Source organism: Pongo abelii, chromosome 4 (assembly GCF_028885655.2).
Source record: "Pongo abelii isolate AG06213 chromosome 4, NHGRI_mPonAbe1-v2.0_pri, whole genome shotgun sequence".
Classification (NCBI taxonomy): domain Eukaryota; kingdom Metazoa; phylum Chordata; class Mammalia; order Primates; family Hominidae; genus Pongo; species Pongo abelii.
In genome coordinates, this window is record NC_071989.2 from 135,110,642 (window position 1) to 135,137,304 (window position 26,663).

General features: G+C 46.0%; 1 protein-coding gene across 1 annotated transcript in view; it reads left to right on the forward strand.

Moving 5' to 3' along the window:
* The first annotated feature begins 3,507 nt into the window (after positions 1–3,507).
* The window catches only part of LMNB1 (lamin B1), a 62,005-nt gene continuing 38,849 nt past the window's right edge, over positions 3,508–26,663 (forward strand). Inside the window, exon 1 of the mRNA XM_002815832.5 lies at positions 3,508–4,363. Within this exon, the coding sequence (XP_002815878.1) occupies positions 4,005–4,363 (359 nt within the window). The 5' untranslated portion in view covers positions 3,508–4,004. The remainder of the gene's footprint in view (positions 4,364–26,663) is intronic.

Sequence of the window (26,663 nt, forward strand, 5' to 3'; positions counted from 1 at the left end):
CCCAAAGTGCTGAGATTACAGGCGTGAGCCACTGTACCCGGCTCCATTTCCATTTTCCTTGAAGGAAATCACGGAATAATTTTCTTAAAGTTATACAGCTATCAGTAGCACATCCTCAACTGTCTGACTCCAGGAAAGTTGTTTTATATAATAGGGTATGTATAATGTAAGCCTCTTCAAATAATCTGAAAATTGAGGAACTCTATCAATAGAAAGCTTCAGGCCGGGCGCGGTGGCTCACGCCTATGATCCCAGCATTTTGGGAGGCTGAGGCTGGTGGATCACGAGGTCGGGAGTTGGAGACCAGCCCGACCAACATGATGAAACCTCGTTTCTACTAAAAATACAAAATTAGCCGGGTGTGGTGGCGCATGCCTGTAATCCCAGCTACTTGGGAGGCTGAGGTAGGAGAATCGCTTGAACCCTGGAGATGGAGGTTGTGGTGAGCTGAGATCGCGCCACTGCACTCCAGCTCGGGTAAGAAGAACGAAACTCTGTCTCAAAAAAAAAACAAAAACAAAAAACAAAAAACAAAAAACAGAAAGCTTCATGGGGTTGAGAGCAATAGAGATCATTGCTGGAATCACATATAATCTTAAAACTTAAAAAATGGACAGGAAATAATTTTAAAAGAAAACTTACAATTTTTTTTTTTTTTTTTTTTGAGACGGAGTCTCGCTCTGTCGCCAGACTAGAGTGCAGTGGCGCGATCTTGGCTCACGGCAACCTCCGCCTCCCGGGTTCAAGCGATTCGCCTGCCTCAGCCTCTGGAGTAGCTGGGACTACAGGCACGTGCCACCACGCCCAGCTATTTTTTTTTTTTTTTTTTGTAGTTTTAGTAGAGACGGGGTTTCACTATGTTGGCCAGGATGGTCTCCATCTCTTGACCTCGTGATCCGCCCTCCTCGGCCTCCCAACCAAGTATTTTTAAAAGACAGGTAAAGGGGAGCAAGGAATGAAAACCATAAAACTATATGGATTGCCTATATCACCTGTCGTAGTGGAAAGGGTCTCACAACAAAGTGAGAACAAGCAGATTTACATTCCAATCATGGTTCCACAGCCTGGGACCCAGCACTCACCTTCTTTTGGTCTAATTTCCTCATCAGTAATTTATTTTATTTTTTAAAATTTTTTAATTTTTTTGCAGATAGGGTCTCGCTTTGACGCCCAGGCAGTGTCGCGACCTCAGCTCACTGCAACCTCCGCCTCTGAGGTTCAAGCGATTCTCCTGCCTCCTGACTCAGCCTCCGGAGTAGCTGGGACTACAGGCGCGCGCCACCACACCCCGCTAATTTTTGTATTTTCAGAAGAGGCGGGGGTTTCACTATGTTGACAGGCTGCTCTCGAACTCCTGACCTCAAGTGATCTGCCCGCCTCGGCCTCCCAAAGTGCTGGGATTACAGGCTGAGCCACCATGCCCGGCCGGTTTTCTCATCAGTAATTTAGATTTTAAAGTTCCCTTTAAGATTATTTGAATACTTAAAGTCTAAGCTTTTCGATTCTTAATGAGGTTAAGAAAGGAAGTATTTCATGGCCAGGCGCTGTGGCTCACGCCTGTTATTCTAGCACTTTGGGAGGCCGAAGCGGGCGGATTGCCTGAGCTCAGAAGTTCGACCAGCCTGGGCAACACAGTGAAGCCCCCGTCTCTACTAAAATACAAAAAATTAGCCGGGTATGGTGGCGCTGGTCCCAGCTACTCAGGAGACTGAGGCAGGAGAATCGCTTGAACCTGGGAGGTGGAAGTTGCAGAGAGCCGAGATTGTGCCATTGCACTCCAGCCTGGGAGACAGAGCAAGACTCCGTCTCCCTGCCATCCTCCCTCCCACCCCCCAACCAAAAAAAAGCAAGGAAGTATTTTAGGAAACCGGACAGGAAATAGAACCATTAATAAGGAGAATGTCATCATTCACAGAGTGCCAGAAATTCATCTGGGATGAATATGCAGCTCCCAGTGCTCTTCGCTAATTCTTATGTACATGGTTGATTAATAGTTAAAGAATATCCTGGTCTCCATTTCTGCCATTTTTAAAGTAAATAACCATTAATTACAGAAGCGTTCCTAATAGGTGGTAAGATGGTCATCTAGGGTATAGCTAAGGGCCAGACTCGAGTCAATCAGAATCCTGGGACCTGTCAAACGCAGTCCTGCGGAGCAGCCTTCAGACAGTGAATCTATAAAATGGATGGTTTCTTTCTTTCTTTTTTGAGACGGGGTCTCCCTGTCACCCAGGCTGGAGTGCAATCGTGCCATCTCGGCTCACTGCAACTTCCCCTTTCCGGGTTCAAGGGATTCTCCCACCTCAGCCTTCCAAGTAGCTGAGATTACAGGCACCCGCCATCATGCCCAGCTAATTTTTGTATTTTTGTAGAGACGGGGTTTCACCATGTTGGTCAGGCTGGTATTGAACTCCTGACCTCAAGTAATCCTCCCCTCTCGGCCTCCCAAAGTGTTGGGATTATAGGCGTGAGCCACCGCGCCCGCCCGGATGAATTTTCAAATAGAAACAATCCAGTTTCCCACGTCACACACAGATTGTGTGGATGGGTAATCCATGAAAAGCCTGGTGCTGGCACTCAGTCCCAATAAATGTTAGCCTAAAAATTAGGAACTTTTCAAAGGGATGAAATGTGCTTTCTAATAGAAGTAGCTGCCAGTGACATCTTGTGAGCCTCTTTTTAAAAGCAAAAAATTATTTCATCTTAAATTTTCACAAGTTCAGATTTTTATGCATCTTATTTTAACGGAGTATGAAACAGCTTGCTCTCGTAGTTACTCACCGTCATATGTTAATCGTATCATTTCTGAGCTGTTTTTTGATTTTACAAACCCTTAAGAAACAAGCGGATTAGGAACCGCCCATTAACACTGGTGGCAAATGATTTAAAATCAGGGTTGCTGGTTTTTCTGTGATAATCTGTCGGCTTCAAGACGCACAGATCTCAATTTCATGGAAAGAAGTTGCCTGATACAGTTTTCCACCGGAGAGAAAAATAAACGCTGGTACTTGGAACCTGCAAGCCGTGCATTTGGAACCTCGGACTCAAGTGCCTATTACGTAATTCCACAGCGTCCCTGCCTCCAGGCCGTTTCCCGAGCCCTCCAGCGGAGCGGGGGATAAGGTTACCACGCCCGCGGTGGCCGGGGACACTTTGAGTTTCGCGTGTGGCTTTTAGGGACGTTTATATTTGAATTTCCCTGAACCGCCGAGTGTGGGCGGTGACGCAGATCCGCCCCGGAAGCCTCCGGGCTCCTTCCCGCCTTTCGCAGGCCCGGCCCCTCCAAGGGGTCCCCGCGGGGCGGCGGGAGGGCCCGGAGGGCGCTGGGCCCAGAGCCGCGCGGGTGGGCAGTCCCAGGCGTCCTTCCTTACCGCCCTGAGTCCGGTCCCGGAACCGCCCAGCCTGGCGTGCCGAGCGGACGGTTGCCCGAGGGCCAGATTTTAAATCTTCAGGCCCGGCCCCCGAACCGCCGAAGAGTGCTGCCTGCTCCCCATTGGCCCATGGCGGTCACGTGGAGGCGCCGGGGCGCGCCGGCCATGTTGGGGAGTGCGGCGCCGCGGCCCGCGCCACCTCCGCCCCCCGCAGCTTGCCTCCAGCCCGCCCCTCCCGGCCCTCCCCCCCCCGCCCGCCGCTCCGTGCAGCCTGAGAGGAAACAAAGTGCTGCGAGCAGGAGACGGCGGCGGCGCGGACCCTGCTTGGCCTGCAGTCACCCTCGTCTTGCATTTTCCCGCGTGCATGTGTGAGTGGGTGTGTGTGTTTTCTTACAAAGGGCATTTCGCGATCGATCGATTGATTCGTAGCTCCCCCCCCCCGCGCCTTTGCCCTTTGTGCTGTAATCGAGCTCCCGCCATCCCAGGTGCTTCTCCGTTCTTCTAAACGCCAGCGTCTGGACGTGAGCGCAGGTCGCCGGTTTGTGCCTTCGGTCCCCGCTTCGCCCCCTGCCGTCCCCTCCTTGTCACGGTCCCGCTCGCGGCCTCGCCGCCCCGCTGTCTCCGCCGCCTGCCATGGCGACTGCGACCCCCGTGCCGCCGCGGATGGGCAGCCGCGCTGGCGGCCCCACCACGCCGCTGAGCCCCACGCGGCTGTCGCGGCTCCAGGAGAAGGAGGAGCTGCGCGAGCTCAATGACCGGCTGGCGGTGTACATCGACAAGGTGCGCAGCCTGGAGACGGAGAACAGCGCGCTGCAGCTGCAGGTGACGGAGCGCGAGGAGGTGCGCGGCCGCGAGCTCACCGGCCTCAAGGCGCTCTACGAGACCGAGCTGGCCGACGCGCGACGCGCGCTCGACGACACGGCCCGCGAGCGCGCCAAGCTGCAGATCGAGCTGGGCAAGTGCAAGGCGGAACACGACCAGCTGCTCCTCAAGTGAGTGCTAGCAGGCGGCCGCGTTAGCGCCAAGGAGGGGCGGGGGCGCAACCGCGGCGACCAGCTCACCGGGTTCTGCCGTGGGGAGGGAGCAGAGGCCAGGATGCACGCGTCCTTCTGAAGGAACAGGGTCTCGGTCTCCGGAAAGGAGAAAGAATCTAGAGTTCATAGCGGAGCAGGGTTCGCGGAGGGGGCTGGAGCTGTAGCGATGGGGGGCCGTGATGCCCATTTCTAGGTTTTGGATACCCGCTGGAACGTGATAAGTGCGCGCCTGGGACTGACGAGAAGGAGCTCCCGCTTTCCCACCTCGAACCCGGGGAGCCGGCACTGAGAGGCGGCCCCACAGGCCCCAGGTGCGGGGAGCTGGAGCGCGAGCGCGCGCTCGCGTGCGCGCCCCAGTTTCCGGCCGGCGCGAGACAAAGCGTCTAGCGGATTTGCAGTGCCGGGATGGCTGGCCGGGGAGGACTGGCAGCCCGCCTCTAGAATGAATGAGCTTCGCGCGGGCAGAGAGAGGAAGGGGAGGGACCTTCCCGGAGCATCCGCGTCTCCTGGGGGTGGGTCCCGCTTTGGCGCGCTCAGTCTTGGCCCTGTGACATTTTGCGAAGATTCTACGCCTGCTTTGGGCTGGAGAGAGAGGCGGGGTTTGATCCGCGCGCCTCCAGCCAGCCCCGGGCAAGTTAGGTTTGCTAGCTGGTTAGCTTTCTCTGGGGAAAGGTGTCCTGTCTCAGTGGGGATGGTGCGGTCCCTCGGGTGGTTCTGCGCAGGGAAGGAAAGCTGGGTTTGTGCATGTCACGGCCACTGTTCTTAGAGTTGCGGTTCGCCTACCCCTCAGGCAGCGGCCCCCTCTCCCCAGCTTTTGCCTCCTCGTAGTATAGTCAGGCTTTCGGGTAGGGACTGTGCTTAGTACCCCTTAGTCGGCCACTGTGCAGATAGTAGACCAGGGCAGGTGACAGGGTGCTGTGTAAATGCTGAGTGTTTGAGCGAAGGAGAGTTTGTAATTATTCACCTAAGCGAGTGTGAGTTTTCATTCCAGTGCACAAGGATACACTTGAGACCTTTGCTGGCCTTATTTTGACTTTCTGATAAGCAAAATGGCCTGTCATCAGTAGGCAACAAGTGTTGATGGCATGCTTTAGAGATTTGCAAAATTTGGGTCTGGAATTCATGGTCGCCATTAGCACTGCCAGCTGAAATTTCTGGAGGTACCTTATTCTCACTTTGACACCCTTTGCCCCTGGATGTCTTTCTGTCTGTGTCTGTGTGAATGTCCCTGTCCGAAGTCTCTGTGTGATTTTGTGTATTTTTACTTATCCCTCCTATCATATATTTTCGGTTCATAAAAAAGCATGTGCACGTGGTAAGAATAAAATAGTATAGACTGGTTTGTAGCGAAAAACGATAACTGCACTACCCCTTTCCGCAGACAATCACATTTATCCCTTTTTGTTTTTATTTCTTTGGATATTTAGTTATACAACTCGAAAATAATACTAAGCTTATATTTCCCTTTCTTGGATTTACTAAGCCTTGGTTTCATCTTTTGAAATGAGCGGTCAGTTCACTTCACTATTATTTCTATGTTCCTCCAAATTTTTTGCCACTGAATTCCTTCAAATCTTAGATATCATTGCTTGTAAGACTTGCCATTATTATGTGTACCACTAAGAAGATACATCAGGACCAACTGTGTAGGATCCATCCCGTTGGACCCGTCATGATGGGTCCAACGGGATGGATCCTGATTTCATAGATATTAAAATGTCACACAGGGCCGGGCGTGGTGGCTCACGCCTGTAATCCCAGCACTTCGGGAGGCGAGGTGAGCGGATCACTTGAGGTCAGGAGTTCGAGACCAGCCTGACCAATATGGTGAAACCCTGTCTCTGCTAAAAATACAAAAATTGGCCGGACGCGGGGGCTCACGCCTGTAATCCCAGCACTTTGGGAGGCCGAGGCGGGCGGATCACGAGGTCAGGAGATCGAGGCCATCGTGGCTAACACGGTGAAACCCCGTCTCTACTAAAAATACAAAAAATTATCCAGATGTGGTGGCACGCATCTGTAGTCTCAGCTACTCGGGAGGCTGAGGCAGGAGAATCACTTGAACCCAGAAGGCGGATGTTGCAGTGAGCTGAGATTGTGCCATTGCACCCCAGCCTGGCGACAGAGTGAGACCCCGTCTCAAAAAAAAAAAGAAAAAAAATCCAGGCGTGGTGGCGGGCGTCTGTAGTCCCAGCTACTGGGGAGGCTGAGGCAGGAGAATCGCTTGATATCCAGGAGGCAGAGGCTGCAGTGAGCCAGATGGTCCACTGCACTCCAGCCTGGGTGACAGAGTGAGACTCCGTCTAAAAAAAAAAATTCACACAGATCAAATATCTGTTGTGTACCAGTCACCGTTCTATGTTAGAGGATACGAAGATTTTTTAAAAAAATGAATTACTGTTCTTTGTTGCTGAGAGTGTAGTGGGCGAGCTATATCCCAGCAAGCAAAGAAAGATTGTCTTTTGTCTGATGTGAAGCATTTTGATGCTGGCGCTTTTGTAATCTTTCCAGGAGTTAGCCACAGAAGGTTTTTCACACAGTAACAAGGCTGCCATCTGGCTGACAGTAGTTGTAAATGTATCGATTCTAAAAGCATGCTGGTTTCAGCGGGGTTAAAAAATGAGAATGTGTATTAGAATCAATGAAATAATGCATGTGATACAATTTAGGTAATAGCACATGCTAAGGGAATAAAAATAAAGCAGAGTGAAAGGTTAGTGTGATTAAGGAAGGCCTGTCTGAGGAGTTGACAGTACCTATTCTCTGAGGGTTAGTAGTGTTCTGGGATTATATTTTTCTTTAGTCTGTGCTACTGTGTGTATATTCCTATTGCCAGGATTAGATGTACTCTTCTTTTCCCCTCAACATACCATCATTTGCTCAAAACATGCCACATTTTAGTTTGCTCCTTATTTGAATTATGACCTTTTAAATATGGATTTATTCCTCAATAGCGTTTCATTTTTCTTGTTGATTAAGAAAAATTTGCCCTCAGTGTGTTTGCAGACTTTTTGAAGATATTTAATCATAATATCTATCACATGAATCTACTTTATTCCCTAGAGTTCTCTTTGCTTAAGGTATGCTGTGTACTGATGTCCTGTAACTTATTAAAGACAGCTTCCTGGCCAGGCACGGTGGCTCACACCTGTAAAGCACTTTGAGAGGCCTAGGCAGGTGGATCAGCTGAAGTCAGGAGTTCAAGACTAGCCTGGCCAACATGGCGAGACCCCGTCTCTACTAAAAATACACAAATTAGCTGGGTGTGGTGGTGGACACCTGCAATCCCAGTTACTCTGGAGGCTGAGGCAGGAAGCATCGCTTGAACTGGGGAGGTGGAGGTTGCAGTGAGCTGAGATCACACCACTGCACTCCACCCTGGGTGTATTTTCCTTTTCCTTGGTTTCTTCATATTTTGTTGAAGAACATCCTTAAGTAATTTATTCAGAAAGGATGGCAGGAGGTAAACTTTCTGAGTCCTGTATGTCTGAAAATAGCTTTGTTTGTCTCATGCTTGATTGGCTGTTGGGCTAGGTATAGAATACTAGGTTAACATTTTTCCAGAACTTGGAAAGTATTATTTTGCCCTATTGTCTTCTGGCATCCAGGGTTGTTAATTTCTTTCTTTTTTTTTTTTTGAGATGGAGCTTGGCTCACTGCAACCTCCGCCTCCCAGGTTCAAGCGATGCTCCTGACCCAGCCTCCCAAGTAGCTGGGATTACAGGTGTGCACCACCATACCAGGCTAATTTTGTATTTTTAGTAGAGATGGGGTTTCACCGTTTTGGCCAGGCTGGTCTCGAACTCCTGACCTCAGGTGATCCACCCACCTCAGCCTCCCAAGGTGCTGGGATTATAGGCGTGGGCCACTATGCCTAGCCTATATTTAATTTTTTATTTGGAACCAGAGTGTTTGTAATTAAGTATAATCATCATTTAGGTAGATTTAGATTAAGAAAACAGCTCTGAGAGAATTATAGATTCCAGGTTACTTAGTTTCTTTTTGGTTCCTCAGCACACAAGATACCTTAGAGGAAGAGCATGGAAATGCTTGGTTTAAAGAGAATTTGGCAACAGTTTCCATGCAGGTGGTGTCTGAATCCATAGCAAACAGATCTCATATGTAAGGTACAGTTACTCTGATTCAGTCCAAGACTAATTATATTTTGCTGAAAGCTTTTTTGGGAGAACAGTTTCCAAGAATGATGATGAACGCCATCACTCAACACTTTAAACAAAAAGTACAGAGAAATTGACTTGTTTCAGAATTTCACTGTTAACTATATGGGAAAACTAGATATAACAGAAAGTTAAGTGTTTACATCAGTCTTCAATAACTGATTTTGTGGATTCAGACATTTATTTTCCTTCAGTGATACAGGTCCCCTATCTTTTCTGTAAAACCCTGGGGGCCAGATGTGCTTTGGAAGTTAAAGCAATTCCAATTTAAGACGGTAATATGATGCACATACTGGATATGACACCCCCAGTGGGGTTTATAGATAGAGTTAGGGTAGATAGAGTTAGCACTCTATCATGAAACATTTCTGAGGGAAAGATATTGTCATGGCAAGTGGAGAAAGACAGATTGAAAATAGACCTGGTTTCAGGTCAGGTTTTGCCACTAAATGTGTTAATAAAAATTTTAGGTTTTCAAACTCTGGAAGTCTAGATAAAAGATTGTGAATTTTTGTTTTTATTTATTTATTTATTTTTTGACACAGAATCTGGCTCTTTTGCCCAGGCTGGAGTGCAGTGACACAATCTCAGCTCACTGCAACCTCTGCCTCCTGGGTTCAAGCAATTCTTCTGCCTCAGCCTCCCAAATAGCTGGGTTTACAGGCACCCGCCACCACACCCAGCTAATTTTTGTATTTTTAGTAGAGACCGAGTTTCACCATGTTGGCCAGGATGGTCTTGATCTCTTGACCTCGTGATCCGCCCGCCTCTTCCTCCCAAAGTGCTGGGATTACAAGCGTGAGCCACTGTGCCTGGTCAAAAACATGCTAATCTTCTTTAGGAGCGTTTTCTTTGTACATAGGATGATTAATTGAAAAACAAAAACCTTTGACCGGGAGTGGTGGCTCACGCCTGTAATCCCAGCACTTTGGGAGGCCGAGGCGGGCGGGTCATGAGGTCAGGAGTTTGAGACCAGCCTGACCAACACTGTGAAACCCTGTCTCTATAAAAATACAAAAATCAGCCGGGCGTGGTGGCACACGCCTGTAAGCCCAGCTACTTGGGAGGCTGAGGCAGGAGAATCTCTTGAACCCAGCAGCTGGAGGTTGTAGTGAGCCCAGATCGTACCACTGCACTCCAGCCTGGGCGACAGAGCAAGACTCTGTCTCAAAAACAAAAACAAACAAAAAAACCACAAAAAACAAACCTTCATCATCCTGTGTATTACTATGTCTTTTTTTAATGTACTGATTTTGCCCTGTTTGAAGCAGATTGACAATATACACCCTGGCCTTAATATAAGAATTATCAAACTTTTATATTTTTATAACTCTTAAAATGTAAGAGTTATAAAACTAGTTTTCTTTATAAGAGTTATAAAACTAAACTGCTTTTCATAGTTGTTTTATAACAGAGTTATGTTAAATGTTACTTTAATTTTCAAGGGAAGACTTGGAAGGACCAAACCCCTAAAAATGACTTAAAAGTCTAGGAAGCAGGTCCTAAGTAATTAAACTGTCATGACATTTCCTTCCCATGCTTTCAAAAGATGTTTGATAAAGCAAGATCTTTTGGAGTTGTTTATTTAACTTAGGAGATGAGACTAGGTAATATTTTGCATACCCAGATGCAAGGAAGTAAACAGGCAGAATGAAAGATAAAGCACTATTAAAATATGGTGGGTCTTTTCTTTTTTGTGTCTTTACACAGTTGCTGGTTATATTTATTATTTCGTTTGTATAGATGGTGTCACCTCTGATATGTCTGAGTTAGAAATCTTCAGACTTTTTTTTTAATGCTATTAGTGTAAGTCTCTTTCATGTACAAATGTTGAGAATGAGCCTCAGGTATCAGTTGAGTAATGGGACCCTGTATAGGTCCCATTATTTTTAGGATCAGGGAAGTTTTTAAAATCAGTTTTAAACCCTTTTTACAGTGTACCTCTTTGATAAGGAGATTGTGCTTTGGCTGTCATTTGAATTTTTTTTTTTTTTTTTTTTTTTGAGGCAAAGTTTTGCTCTCGTTGCCCAGGCTGGAGTACAGTGGTGCGATCTCAGCTCACTGCAGCCTCCGCCTCCCGGGTTCAAGCAATTCTCCTGCCTCAGCCTCCCAAGTAGCTGGGATTACAGGCATGTGCCACTACGCCTGGCTAATTTTGTTTTTTTTTTTTTAAATAGACATGGGGTTTTTCCATGTTGGTCAGGCTGGTCTGGAACTCCCAACCTTGGATGACCTGCCCGCCTTAGCCTCCCAAAGTGTGGGGATTACAGGCGTGAGCCACTGAACCTGGCCGGCTGTCATTTGAATTTTTATTATTTTATTTTATTTTTTTGAGACAGAGTCTCTCTGTGTCGCCGAGGCTGGAGTGCAGTGGTGCGATCTTGGCTCACTGCAACCTCCGCCCCTCCAGGTTTAAGCAATTCTATGCCTCAGCCTCCGAATAGCTGGGATTACAGGCACGTGCCACCACGCCTGGCTAATTTTTTGTATTTTTAGTAGAGACGGGGTTTCACCATCTTGCCCAGGCTGGTCTTGAGCTCCTGACCTCATGATCCACCCGCCTCGGCCTCCCAGAGTGCTGGGATTACAGGTGCGAGCCACGGTGCCCTGCCTAAAAATTAATTTTTGCCTGGCTTGAATTTTTTTTTTTTTTTTTTTGAGACGGAGTTTCGCTCTGTCACCCAGGCTGGAGTGCAGTGGCGCCATCTTGGCTTACTGCAAGCTCCACCTCCCGGGTTCACGCCATTCTCCTGCCTCAGCCTCCCGAGTAACTGGGACTACAGGCGCCCGCCAACACGCCGGGCTAATTTTTTTGTGTGTTTTTAGTAGAGACTGGGTTTCACCGTGTTAGCTGGGATGGTCTCGATCTCCTGACCTCGTGATCTGCCTGCCTCGGCCTCCCAAAGTGCTGGGATTACAGGCGTGAGCCACCACCCCCCGCCCGAATTTTTTAAAATTAATTTTATTATTATTATTTTGAGACGGAGTCTTGCTATGTCACCAGGCTGGAGTGCAGTGGCACAATCTTGGCTCACTGCAACCTCTGCCTCCCGGGTTCAAGCGATTCTGCCGCCTCAGCCTCCCAAATATCTGGGATTACAGGCGCCCGCCACCATGCCCGGCTAATTTTTTTTTTTTTTCGTATTTCTAGTAGAAACGGGGTTTCACCATGTTGGCGAGGATCATCTCGATCTCCTGACCTCGTGATCCGCCCGCCTTGGCCTCCCAAAGTGCTGGGATTACAGGTGTGAGCCACGGTGCCCTGCCTAAAAATTAATTTTTTTTTTTTTTAATAGACTGAGTCTTGCTCTGTCGCCAGGCTGGAGTGCAGTGGCAGGATCTCAGCTCATTACAGCTTCCGCCTCCCGTGTTCAAGCAATTCTCCTGCCTCAGCTTCCTGATTGGCTGGGACTACAGGCACACGCCACCACGTTGGCTAATTTTTTTTTTCTTTTTTTTTTTTTTGTAGTTTAGTAGAGACGAGGTTTCACCAGGTTGCCCAGGCTTGTCTCGAACTCCTGAGCTCAGGCAATCTGCCGGCCTCAGCCTCCCAAAGTGCTAGGATTACAGGTGTGACCCACGGCGCCAGGCCAAAAATTAAATTTTTTATACAGGAAATGTATATTCATTATAGAAAAGGAGAAAACACAAACACCAAGAAGAAAATTAAAAATCACCCTTAGGTTGGGCCCGGTGGCTCATGCTTGTAATCCCAGCACTTTGGGAGGCCGAGGTGGGCGGATCACCTGAGGTCAGGAGTTCGAAACCAGCCTGGCCAACATGGCGAAACCCTGTATCTACTAAAAATACAAAAATTAGCCGGGCATGGTGGTGGGCGCCTGTAATCCTAGCTACTCAGGAGGCTGAGGCAGGAGAACTGCTTGAACCTGGGAGGCAGAGGTTGCAGTGAGCCGAAATTGTGCTACTGCACTCCAGCCTGAGTGACAAAGCAAGACTCCCTTTGGGGGTGGGGGAAAAGATGCAGGAAAAAAAGAGCTGACATTTATTTTGTGCCAATTCTGTTTGCCAGGCATTGCAGTAGACGCTTTACAGACTTACCTTTTTTTTTGATACAGAGTCTGGCTCTGTCGCCCAGGCTGGAGTGCTGGAGAGCTGGAGTGCAGTGGCGCGATCTCGGCTCATTGCAGGCTCCGTCTCTTGAATTCACGCCATTCTCCTGCCTCAGCCTCCCGAGTAGCTGGGACTACAGGCGCCCGCCACTACGCCCGGCTAATTTTTTGTATTTTTTAGTAGAGACGGGGTTTCACTGTTAGCCAGGATGGTCTCGACCTCCTGACCTCGTGATCCTCCTGCCTTGGCCTCCCAGAGTGCTGGGATTACAGGCGTGAGCCACCGCGCCCGGCCAGACATTATCTTTTAAGCTTATGATAACTGCTGATGAGTGAGGAAACTTCAGGCTCAGAGAGTTTAAGTATCTTGCCTGGTGTTACTTAGCAGAGTAATGAAAGCTAGAAAGGATGGTAGCCTGACTTCTAGCATTGTGATAGGGTTTTCACATACATAACCTTATTTCATCCATACAACAGTGTTCTACAGGTATTACTCTGGTTTACCGACATGTAGCAGGCTCACAGAGCATCATTATCTGTGGTTGGTACTTGAAGTCTCAGATAGGATAGTTGATTTTCAGATCCCTTTGGGTGCTACTTTTGGAAATGCTACTAGTTGCGTGTTTTTCACATTGATAGTTTGTAGCCTTCAAGGGAGGTAATTTTGAATTTGTCAGAAGGGTAGTGGTCAGTAGTTGAAACAGCTGTTTGAAATACTGAGGGCTTCATTTGCTAAAGAAAGGTGAAGATGAATTACTGAAAAAGATCGCTTTTATCTTTTTTCTCTTCTTAAAAAGCTACTTTCCAACTTTATTCCATGCCTTAATAATTTAAAAGAAATTAAAACCTCTAAATAAATCTTTAATACTCGTGACAGGGTGTTCTTTCATTCTTTATTCAAGACACATTTTTGTGAAACAGGTACTATATGCCAGGTCTTGAACCAGATGCTGGGAATAGAGAGATGGGATACTCAGTCCCCATTATCAAGTTACTTTCAGTCTAGTGGGGAAGACAGAAAACCAACACTACAGGATTGTGATACTGTAAGTGCAGTATACTAATAAAATATATTAAGTGCTGTGATACCAGTATCCAGGTGTTGCTGTGGAGAAACAAGGACTGCTACCTAAGGAAGGCTAGGAGCCATGTGAAATTTTGAAAGACATCCCAGGGGAATCTGAGCTAAGTGTAGGGAGGTAAGTAAGGATTTGCTTCTAAATGGAAAATGGAGAGTTGTCCTGAATGTCAAATAATTCATATAACTGGAGCCATATATATGTGTATGTGTATGTATATATACATCTTATATGTATATATTATATATAACATACACTTTATGTATGTGTTATTTATATATAAAGTATATGTTATATATAACGTGTGTGTGTGTGTGTGTGTATATATATATAATTTTTTTTTTTTTTTTTTTTTTTTTTTTGAGACAGAGTTTCACTCCTGTTGCCCGGGCTGGAGTGCAATGGTGTGGTCTCGGCTCACTGCAAGCTCCACCTCCCGGGTTCAAATGATTCTTCTGCCTCAGCCTCCCAAGTAGCTGGGATTACAGGCGCCTGCCACCACACCCAGCTAATTTTTGTATTTTTAGTAGAGACAGGGTTTCAGCATGTTTGCCAGGCCGGTCATGAACTCCTGACCTCAGGTGATCCACCCACCTTGGCCTCCCAAAGTGCTAGGATTGCAGGTGTGAGCCACTGCACCTGGCCTACTGGAGCCGTATATATATTTAATACATGGGGTGGGGAAGGGGATTGTATTTTTAGTAATGAGTAGACCTAAGATTTTAAGGCAGAATTGTGACATGATCATTTTGGCTATGCTGTAGAGGGAAAAAAAGAGGAGAGGTAAAAACACTATTAAGAACACTTGGGGAGTAACAAGGCAGCCCTTGAACTAAGGCAGGTGGAAGAAAGGCGAGAAGGTGGATTTAAGAATATACTGAACATAAGGGACTAGGGAGAAGAAAGAGTCTAGGGTGACTGCTTCCATGCTTGGGTGCCTGGGTAGACAATATTGCTCTTAACCGAAATTGGTGGGGAAGGAACAGGTTTGGAGGACCCTAAGTCAGTGAATTAGTGGTGTTTGCCAGACTTTAGGTAGCAATGTTAGTTGGCAACTTGAAGTACTCAAGAGACATGGAAAGCATGTGCATATGAGGACTGGGTAGAGAAAGGAAAACCCACAATGGGGATGATAAGTAATAGAGAGGTGAGGCTGGGTGTGGTGGCTCATGTCTGTAATCCCAGCACGTTGGGAGGCTGAGCGTGTGGATCACTTGAGGCCAGGAGTTTGAGACCAGCCTGGGCAACATGGCAAAACCCCGTTTCTACTAAAAATACAAAAATTAGCCAGGCGTGGTTGCACATGCCTTTAATCTCAACTACTGTGGAGGCTGAGGCAGGAGAATCACTTGAACCTGGGAGGCGGAGGTTGTAGTGGGCGGAGGTTGCAGTGAGCTGAGATTGCGCCTCTGCATTCCAGCCTGTGTGACAGAGGGACACTTCGTCATAAAAGGTGAGAAAAGAGAGGTGAGTCATGGAACAAGGGTTTTTTGTTTGATGAAGCCTAAAAAGTATCCGTTGTCATTGGTGTTTTTGGTGCCTTAGGTGATTGTTGGCTGAGAGGAGAGCCTTTGGTTAATAGAGGAAACCACTGGCCATAATTAAGGGGAGAATGAGAGGAAAAAGATTATGAGTTTAGAACACTTGTTTAAGAATGTTGGCAGTGAAGGGAAGGAGACAAGTTTTTTTTTTTTGTTTTTCTTTTGTTTTTTGTGTTTTTTGTTTTTTTTTTGAGACAAGGTCTTGTTCTGTTGCCGGTGCTGGATTGCAGTGGTGCATGGTTCACTATAACCTGGACCTCCCAGGCTCAAGTGATCCTCCCACCTCAGCCTCTGGAGTAACTGGGACTACAGGCAAGCACCACCACGACTGGCTAATTTTTTGTGGGGAGAGGGTTTTGCCATGTGTCCCAGGCTGGTCTTGAACTTTGAGCTCAAGCAATCCGCCTGCCTCGGCCTCTCAAAGTGTTGGGATTACAGGTGTGAGCCACCATGTCTGGCGGGAGGGAGGTATTCTTAAGGGTCAATTTAAACTAGATTCTTACTCAGTGTTTATGTAACAAAACATTGGACAGAAGACCGGAAGCCTTATCCCTCTAAGGTTGTGTACTAAAATGTGATCATTTCACCCCTTTTGGTATAAAACATTTTAGTAGCTTCTAGGGTAAAGACTAAGACCCTACTAATAGTAGGGTGACCATATAATTTAGTATCCAAATTGGGATACTTTTGTGTATGAAAGAGGGAGCTGTTAATAATTATGCAGTGACAGTTCGCATAAATGGAACTTGTCCTGGGCAATCTGGGACATATTTGCCCAGGTTATCCTACCTAAAAGTTCTTTCCCTACATGGGCTGGCCCCAGTCTGACCCTCCAGCTTCATCTCATACCACAGTTGAACTTGTTTACTCCTCTTTAGCCATGAAATCCTTTATTCAGTCCCTTTTACTGTGCTTCTCTTAAAATAGGGACTTTGCATTTGGGGTTTCCTTTGGATTTTTTTTTTGAGGACGATTCTTTCTGTGTCTTCTTGGCTGGAGTGCAGTGGTGTGACCTTGGCTCACTGCAACCTCCGCCTTCCAGGTTCCAGTGATTCTCCTGCCTCAGCCTCCTGAGTAGCGGGGATTACAGGCACCTGCACTGTGCCCAGCTATTTTTTTTTTTGTATTTTTAGTAGAGATGGGGTTTAACCATCTTGGCTGGGCTGGTCTTGAACTCCTGACCTCAAGTGATCCACCTGCCTTGGCCTCCCAAAGTGCTGGGATTACAGGCATGAGCCATCGCATCCGGCCTCCTTTGTCTGGATTTCTCTCATCATTGGGTTACTTATCCCTCAGGTTTCCTCTCAATATTCATTTCTTTAGAGATGTCTTCCCTGACTTCCCTGATTCAGAGTTTTCTAATGTGTATGTACCTTGGGAAAAAAACCAAAACCTATAACTTTCTAGCAGTGTGGTGCGTGTGTGTGTGTGTGTGTGTGTACACATAATTTAAGGACTCAAAAGATTTCTCCAAGATTTCTCATGAGAAGGATTACTTTCAGCTATTTTCAGTGCTTCTTTGCTATTTATTCTCGTATCTAGATGACAGTGCGACAGTGTTGACTTTGTGCTATGGACAACAAGGAATTGAGCTCTTCTATTGTCTTCATAACACATTTTTCTTCTCCTTATCCTCCCAATAGTCATATATTACATTTTAGTTTAGATCAGTTTTTGGTATCTAAAATATTGATTCAGTGTGTTCTGACACAAATACTTCTGTAACACCAATTAGCTTATATGTGACAGGTAAATAGAGAGGTGATACTGTTATAATTGGAAGTTATATTGCATTATATGTGCCTTGTCCTAGTGAATCCTAGTAAAGGTGAGCCAGAATAGCTAGAGTATAGTATTAATCTTAAGAAGGAAAGAAGATCCTCAGCTTTGCTTTCACCTCTATTTTAAGAAAATTAAAAGTGAGTGCCCTGGGCTGGGCGCGGTGGCTCACGCCTGTAATCCCAGCACTTCGGGAGGCCGAGGTGGGTGGATCACGAGGTCAGGAGATCGAGACCATCCTGGCTAACACGGTGAAACCCCGTCTCTACTAAAAAATACAAAAAATTAGCTGGGCGTGGTGGTGGGCTCCTGTAGTCCCAGCTGATCAGGAGGATGAGGCAGGAGAATGGTGTGAACCCGGGAGGCGGAGCTTGCAGTGAGCCGAGATCGCGCCACTGCACTCTAGCCTGGGCAACAGAGTGAGACTCTGTCTCAAAAAAAAAAAAAAAAAAAAAAAGTGAGTGCCCTTGCACAGGGTTCTCTCCCCACCTCAGAGGGGAGGGAGCACCTCTAGCTTTGCTCTTGTAGCCAGTCTTATTCTTGTGTTCAGAGCTCTGTTTCTCTTTGTATTGCCTAAATTTTTCCAAACCAGCATTTCTACTCTGTTGTTTTCGTGCATTTATTTTATTTTATTTTGAGATGGAGTCTTGCTCTGTCGCCCAGGCTGGAGTGCAGTGGCATGATCTCAGCTTACTGCAACCTCCACCTCCTGGGTTCAAGCGATTCTCTGGCCTCAGCCTCCTGAGTAACTGGGATTATAGGCACGCACCACCATGCCCGGCTAATTTTGTATTTTTAGTAGAGACAGGGTTTCACCATGTTGGCCAGGCTGGTCTCGAACTCCTGACCTCAAGTGATCCACCCGCCTCGGCCTCCCAAAGTGCTGGGATTAAGGGCATGAGGCACTGTGCCCGACCTTTTTTGTGCATTTTAAAACATCTTTTGACGCAGCTGTAGCCACACTAAGCTGACTGCCTGGGCTGTCCAGATTACCTACTGAGATACTAATTCTTTTTAATAGTTTTCTCCATGTTGGTCAGGCTGGTCTCGAGCTCCCGACCTCAGATGATCCACCCACCTCGACCTCCCAAAGTGCTGGGATTACAGGTGTGAGCCACCATACCCGGCCGAGATACTAATTCTTTATATTATTGCTGGTGCTCTGTTTCAGAGTGCATAGGTTTTGAGTGGTCTGTTTATTCCAATGTTATTTTTTCTATTTGCTCTGTTATTTTTATTTTATTTTATTTTATTTTTTCAGATGGAGTTTCACTCATGTTGCCCAGGCTGGAGTGCAATGGTGCAATCTCGGCTTACTGCAACCTCCACCTCCTGGGTTCAAGCGATTCTCCTGCCTCAGCCTCCCGAGTAGTTGGGATTACAGGCATGTGCCACCACACCTGGCTAATTTTATATACATATACACACACATATATATATGTATATATATTTTTTTCTTTTTTTTTTTTTCCCTGGAGACGGAGTCTGGCTCTGTCACCCAGGCTGGAGTGCAGTGGCACGATCTTGGCTCACTGCAAGCTCCGCCTCCCGGCTTCACGCCATTCTCCTGCCTCAGCCTCCCGAGTAGCTGGGACTACAGGCGCCCGCCACGGCGCCCAGCTACTTTTTTGTATTTTTAGTAGAGACGGGGTTTCACCGTATTGGCCAGGATGGTCTCGATCTCCTGACCTCATGATCCACCTGCCTCGGCCTCCCAAAGTGCTGGGATTACAGGCGTGAGCCACCACGCCCGGCCTAATTTTACATTTTTAATAGAGACGAGGTTTCTCCATGTTAGGCTGGTCTTGAACTCCTGACCTCAGATGATCCGCCTGCCTCAGCCTCCCAAAGTGCTGAGATTACAGACATGAGCCACTGCGCCTGGCCTTATTTTATTTTATTTTTGAGACAGTCTTGCTCTGTTGCCCAGACTGGAGAGTAGTGAGTGGTGTGATCTCTGCTCAGTATAACCTCCACCTCCCAGGTTCAAGTGATTCTTGTGCTTCAGCCTGTCTAGTAGCGGGGATTACAGGCGTGCACCACCAAGCCCTGTGAATTTTTGTATTTTTAGTAGAGATGGGGTTTTGCCATGTTGGCCAGGCTGGTCTCGAACTCCTGACCTCAGGTGATCTGCCTGCCTCGGCCTCCCAAAGTGCTGGGATTACAGATGTGAGCCACCACATCTGGTCTGCTGTGTTATTTTTAATTTGTGCAGAGTGCAAGAGTTGTCAGAAGCAACATACGTTATAGCAGAAATACTTACATAGTCCCCAGCAGAACTCTCAGTAATATACTGTGATTAGTTTTTCTTGCCTATCACACCTTTTGATCACCTATAAAAATAGTACTTTTTCCCACTTTTTTGTATAATTATATAGAGTCTATGCCAGTTGTTAGAACATCAAATCATTTAGGATCATTTTTAAATTAATTTTACCTCATTAAATAAAGAATTACCTTTGGGTACCTTGTGTTTTTCTACAGTCTAATTGTATTGTATAAGCATTGATAGTTTGGGTATAGAATTCTAGGTTGTAAATGCTATTTTCTTAGACTTTTGAAGGCATGTTTTGGCCGAGGCGAGTGGATCACCTGAGGTCAGGAGTTCGCGACCAGCCTGGCCAACATTTGTACTCTACTAAAAGTACAAAAAATTAGCCGGTGTGGTGGTGGGTGCCTGTAATCCCAGCTACTCAGGAGGCTGAGGCAAGGGAATTGCTTGAACCTGGGAGGTGGAGGTTGCAGTGAGCCCAGGTCGCACCATTGCACTCCAGCCTGAGCGACAAGAGCGAAACTCTGTCTCAATAAATAAATAAATAAGTAAATAAATAAATAAATAAAATGAAGGTATGTTCTTCAGTTTTCTAGCTTTCATTGGCTGTAGAAGTAATGATGAGTGAAAAATTTAAAAGCTTGTAGGATCTTCTTTTGATCCAGTTCTAAAATTTCACAGGGATGTTCCTTGTTGTAGGTCTCTTTTCATCCATTGTGTTGATCATCTGATTGAATTCTTTTGGTCTTGAAATTTATGTCCTTCAGTTATTGGAAATTTTCTTTATATTTTCTCCTCTTTTATTACCATATGAAACTCCTATTATTCAAATGTTGGATCTCTTACATTGATCCTTTGGTTTTCTTCCCTTTTTAAAAAAATTTTTTTTTTTTACTAAGAGATGTTCTCAATTTTGTTTTCCAATTTTTGCTGTTGTGTTTTAAATTTCTAATAGCTTCTTTTTATTCTGTCTCTTTTTTTTAAAGATAGGGTCTTACCCTTGCCCAGGCTGGAGTGCAGTGGCATGATCTTGGCTCATTACAGCCTCAACCTCCTAGGCTCAAGTGATCCTCTCACCTCAGCCTCTGGAGTAGTTGGGACTATAGGTGTGTGCCACTACACCCAGCTAATTTCTTGATTTTTTTTCATAGAGACAAGGTCTTACTATGTTGCTGGCCTCAAACTTCTGAGCTCAAGTGGTCCTTCTGCCTCAGCCTCCCAAAGTGTTGGGATTACAGGTGTGAACCATCGCACCTAGCCTGTTTTATTCCCTTGATGCCTCTTTTTTTGTTTTTGAGACAGGGTCTTGCTCTGTTGCCCAGGCTGGAGTGCAGTGGTGCGATCTTGGCTCACTGCAACCTCTGCCTCCGTGTTCAAGTGATTCTCATGCCCCAGCCTCTCAAGCAGCTGGGATTACAGGTGCCCGCCATGACACCGGGCCGATTTTCATATTTTTAGTAGAGACGGGGTTTCACCATGTTGGTCAGGCTGGTCTCGAACTCCTGATCTCAAGTGATCTGCCTATCGCTGCCTTCCAAAGTGCTGGGTTTACAGGTGTGAACCACTGCACCCAGCCTATTCTCTTGATAGCTCTATAGCATTGTTTTTGTCTAAATTTGATGGATTTGGTTCTTTTTTTTTTTTTTGAGACAGAGTCTTACTCTTGTTACCCAGACTGGAGTACAGCGGCATGATCCCAGCTCACTGCAACCTCCACCTCCTGTGTTTAAGCAATTCTCCTGCCTTAGCCTCCCGAGTAGCTGGGATTACAGACACGTGCCATTACGCCTGGCTAACTTTTGTATTTTTAGTAGTGATGGGGTTTTGCCATGTTGACCAGGCTGGTCTTAAACTCCTGACCTCAGGTGATTCGCCTGCCTCCCAAAGTGCTGGGATTATAGGCGTGAGCCACTGTGCCTGGTGTATTTGGTACTTTCTCTTATCTTTGCAGAAGTCTTCATTGTCCTTCATAGCCCCTCTTTGCTAAGTTAATTTCTTTTTCTGTTTAGGTCTTTGTGTCGTCACTCAGTGCAGGGAACAGACAGCACTAGGGATTTTTTTTTTTTTTTGAGACAGAGTTTCACTCTTGTTGCCCAGGCTGGAGTGCAATGGTGCGATCGCGGCTTACCACAACCTCCGCCTCCCAGGTTCAAGTGATCCTCCTGCCTCAGCCTCCCTAGTAGCTGGGATTACAGGCATGTGCCGCCACGCCTGGCTAATTTTGTATTTTTAGTAGAGACAGGGTTTCTCCATGTTGGTCAGGCTGGTCTCGAACTCCCGACCTTAGGTGATCCGCCCGCCTCAGCCTCCCAAAGTGCTGGAATTACAGGCATGAGCCACCGCGCCCGGCAGCACTAGGGATTTTAAGCAGAAAGGGAAACAATATGAGATGTAGGTGCTTAGAAACGATTTTTAGAGAGGCTAGAGGAGCAGTAATGATGCCTAGAACATTGTTGTAGAACTGACCTTCTTTGGGAGCTTTTATGTGTGAGGCCACCAGTGGAACCAGTAAACTGTTTTAAAAACAGTATATAGCTACTATTCAGGACTAGGAAGCTGCCACTGCTATTGCTTTAGGAATAGCTGCCTCATAACACCCACCAAACTGGAGAATGGACATTGGAACACTGTTTCAGAAATATTTTACACCCAGGTCAGTGCCTAGCACATTGTAGATGAGTGACAAAGGTAGTAGTTATTGGTTTTTCTTTTTCTTTTTAAATGAATCAGTCATTTTAATTAAGACTTAATCTGTAAGAGTCTGCTCCACACTCTTGTGCCTGTTTATGTTCCAGTGAATTTTTTTGTTGTTGTTTCAGAGAAGCGGTTTTGTGGTCCAGTTTCAATCTCATTTAGTATTTTTCCTAATTTTACCCGAGTTTCAGCTAGGGTTTGCCTGAGTCTGATTAGGTTGTTGCTAATTCATTGACAGATTAGTTTATTCAGTGAGTAGCAGAATTTTATTGGCACCGGAAACTATCCTTTGTAACTTTGAGTTTATGCAAAAGCGTCTTCTTAGTCTTTTTGCATATGCCAGAGTAGACCCTTGTTAATAGAAATTGTGATCACAAGGCTAGGCATGGTGGCTCACACCTGTAATTCCAGCACTTTGAGAGGCCGAGGCAGGTGGATCTCTTGAGGTCAGGGGTTCGAGACCAGACTGGCCAACATGGTGAAACCCCGTCTTTACTAAAAATACCAAAAATTAGCCGGGTGTAGTGGCGGGCGCCTGTAATCCCAGCTACTCAGGAGGCTGAGACAGGAGAATCACTTGAACTCGGGAGGCAGAGGTTGCAGTTAGCTGAGATCGTACCATTGCACTCTGGCCTGGGCAACAAGAGTGAAACTCCATCTCTAAAAAGAAAGAAAGAAAGAAAGAAATTGTGATCATAAGACCTTCTAGAGTTTTTGTGTAATTTTTTTTTTTTTGAGATGGAATCTCGCTTTGTTGCCCAGGCTGGAGTGCAATGGAGTGATCTTGACTCACTGCTACCTCCATCTCCCAGGTTCAAGCGATTCTCCTGCCTCAGCCTCCCGAGTAGCTGGGATTACAGGCATGAGCCACCATGCCCAGCTAATTTTTGTATTTTTAGTAGAGATGGGGTTTCACCATGTTGACCAGGCTGGTCTCTAACTCCTGACCTCAGGTGATCTGCCCGTCTCGGCCACCTAAAGTGCTGGGATTACAGGAGTGAGCCACCGTGCCTGGCCGAGTTTTTGTGTATTAGGTTGTTTTAATTTCGGGGAAGTTCATTAATTTTCCTTTGGAAAAATACTGTGGATCACATCTTTTTTCCCTTTGGAAGGGAAGTTAACATGAGGACAGTGTTGAAGCTGATGAGTGGCTGTTGGAGCAAATGCATGCTTGATAAGCAGTTTGAGCCTGTTATGAAATAAAATTATCTAGTTTTAGGACAAGGTTTTTATGTGGGCATATTTTACTTTAAATTGAAAATAAGGTTTATTTTTTCTCTGAAGGTCTGGAGCATGGCTAGATAATAAAAGACATGGCATGTTGATGCTGAGCTCTGGGTGTGAATGGGTGTGAAGAGATCCCCATACACGGATATGTGTGACAGTCACTTGAGTACTGCACTAGTGTTGAGTGGTGCTCAGCTGCTACCAGACAGCTGTTCAGAAGAACCTTACAGTATATGAAAGCAGGAACAGAGCTTAGCCAGCTAGGCCTAATTAGCCTGGCTCTCTATGTACAGTGGGTCTGTTTTAAGGGATTTAAAAATCCTTGTTTTGTGGCTTTGATTAGAAATAAGAATTTTGTATAGAATGATTTCTGTTAGCTGATTACAGGTGAAAAACTAAATGGCTTTTCTCTTTCATCTCCTGTAATATATTTGTTTTTCTAAATAAGAATGGGCCTGAGGTGAAATGTTAGGGATAGGTACTGACACAAACTGACCAAGAGAGTGTTAACAGGCGGGCAATAATTTGCCGTTACCCAAATTAATTAAAACTATTCTGTAATGAGCTTCAGATTATGTTGTATTTGTCCCTGCAAGTTTACTTATTGATTTGTTTCACACTAATTCTTTGTTCCCTGTTTAAGTGGACAATCTTATTTTTTCAAGTGTTTATGGTTGGAATATGCTTACTAATTCCTTTTCCTTTTTTTTTTTTTTTTTTTTTTAAGATAAGGATCTTGCTCTGTTGCCCAGAGCAACAGTGTCTGGAGTGCCGTGGCATGACCACAGCTCACTGCAGCCTTAACCTCCCTGGCCCAAGCAATCCTTCCATCTCAGTCTCTCCAGTAGCTGGGAATACAGGCACAGGCCACTACTCCCAGCTAATTTTTGTATTCTTTGTAGAAATGGGGTTTCACCATGTTGCCCAGGGTGGTCTCGAACTCCTGGTCTCTGCCCATTTTGGCCTCCCAAAGTGCTGGGATTACAGACATGAACCACCGGGCCTGGCCCCCTAATTCATTTTCAAGTAGTTATTGTTATTGCAGGCCTGGAATGACTTTCTGCATGTTATGTATGTGGTATGACTTTTGGAAGAATATACCCTAAAGTTATCACCTAGTAATGATATATTTCTCTAAGAGCTCCATTGAGGGTTCATTTTCCAGCGATTCTGTGATTGGATGCGGTTTGTTTGTTTGTTTGTTTTAGATGGAGCCTCGCTCTGTCGCCCAGGCTGGAGTGCAATGGCGCGATCTTGGCTCACTGCAACCTCTGCCCCTCCGAGTTCAAGCGATTCTCCTGCCTCAGCCTCCCGAGTAGCTGGGATTACAGGCACGCACCACCACACCTGGCTAATTTTTTTGTATTTGTTAGTAGAGACGGGGCTTCACCGTGTTGATCAGGCTGGTCTCAAACTCTTGACCTCGTGATCTGCCTGTCTTGGCCTCCCAAAGTGTTGGGATTATAGGCGTGAGCCACTGCGCCTGGCCCAGAATGCATTTTTTTTTTTTTTTGAGACGGAGTTTCACTCTTGTTGCCCAGGCTGGAGTGCAATGGCGCGATCTCGGCTCACCGCAACCTCCGCCTCCCAGGTTCAAGCAATTCTCCTGCCTCAGCCTCCCGAGTAGCTGAGATTACAGGCATGCACCACTACGCCTGGCTAATTTTGTATTTTTAGTAGAGATGGGGTTTCTCCATGTTGAGGCTGGTCTCGAGCTCCTGACCTCAGGTGATCCGCCCGCCTCAGCCTCCCAAAGCGCTGGGATTACAGGCGTGAGCCACCGTGCCCGGCCCTGGATGCATTTTTTAATCTCCTTTTTTTGCCTTGCCCTGTCTTCTCATGGTGCTGACTGATCTCTACTTTCTGATTGGTAGGACTAGTCTGGAGTAGGGTACACCTAGACAAATGAAGGACACCCAGGGAGTGAGAGACAGAGTCATCCTCACAGAAGGAGTAGTGCAGAGGCCAAAGTTCAGACACTAAGTTCCAGAACCAAGTAGTTTAATGCAGAAGCCAGGGTTGGAAATGACCTTAAAACAAGTCAAGGTCAAACTGGCGACATGTTGAAAAACCAACATGATTAAAGCAGCAGAGTATATGGTATTGCTGGTGGTAGAAGGTGCTTAGGAGCAATTTAGAAAGTGTTAACCAACTGGATTTAGATTAGTTCTATAGGCCTCAGGAGAGGATAGGCTTGTGTCCCAGATACATGGTACTAGGTTTTATTGGGAAAGTACAACCATAGTAAAGCTGTGTATGTTAGTCTTAAGTCACTGCTGTAGAGTGTTAGCAGGAATATAAATATATCCTTTCTAGCTAATTTTCTTTTTCTTTTTCTTTTTTCTTTTTTTTTGAGATAGAGCCTCGCTCTTTGGCCCAGTTGGAGTGCAGTGGCGTGATCTCAGCTCACTGCAACCTCCACCCCCCGGATTCAAGCGATTCTCCTGCCTCAGCCTCCTGAGTAGCTGGGATTACAGGCATGGACCACCATGTCCGGCTAATTTTTGTACTTTGAGTAGAGACGGGGTTTTGCCATGTTGGCTAGGCTGGTCTTGAACTCCTGGCCTCATATGATCCACCTGCCTCGGCCTCAAAAGTGCTGGGATTACAGGCGTGAGCCACTGCACCCAGCTGGGCTAATTTTCTTTCTAATGGCCAGATACTCGATTACACCTGGTTACTTGTTATGACCGATAAAATTCAAGCGTACTTGAAATGAAAGCTAATTTGGTTTATTAAGGGAGGAAATTCTTAATTAGCATAGAATGCCAATTACATTTATAAAACTTTTTTTTTTTTTTTCTGGTTGCAGTTAGGGTTTGGTTCTTCTGTAAAACATCTAAAGCAAATGGGTATGTTTTGTGACTTATTTTCAGGAGCGTGTATATTTTTAGTATTAGATTCACATGTTGAATTTAACATAGGAAGATCTCCTTATCTGGAATATAAATAGTTTAATCAGGCAGGTGGATAACACAACAAATCCAGTCAGGAAATGGACTCAAAGTAAATGTATACTAATACCTTAAGTGTTAGATAGCTTCTAGTAATTTAGGATTCCTATCTAAATTGCTCTGTGTTTTGGAGGCATTGTCAGATGTCATTCTGTGCTTAGGTGATAGCTGCAGCAAATTCATGTATGTATGTTTTAGGATATCAATTCTACAGGTTTCTGCACTTTGACTGTGTGCTGATAATTACACTTGGACTTTCTACATTGTATTAATGAATGAAAAATAATATGGTTAGAAAGTTATGACAAGAATGTGTTCAGAATATTAACTCACTGCATGGCTCCTCATGTATCCTTGACAACTCATGTGACATGGAAGACTCATTGATTTGGCTGAGTACAGTGGCTCATGCTGGTAATCCCAGCACTTCGGGAGGCTGAGGCGGACAGGTCACTTGAGCCCAG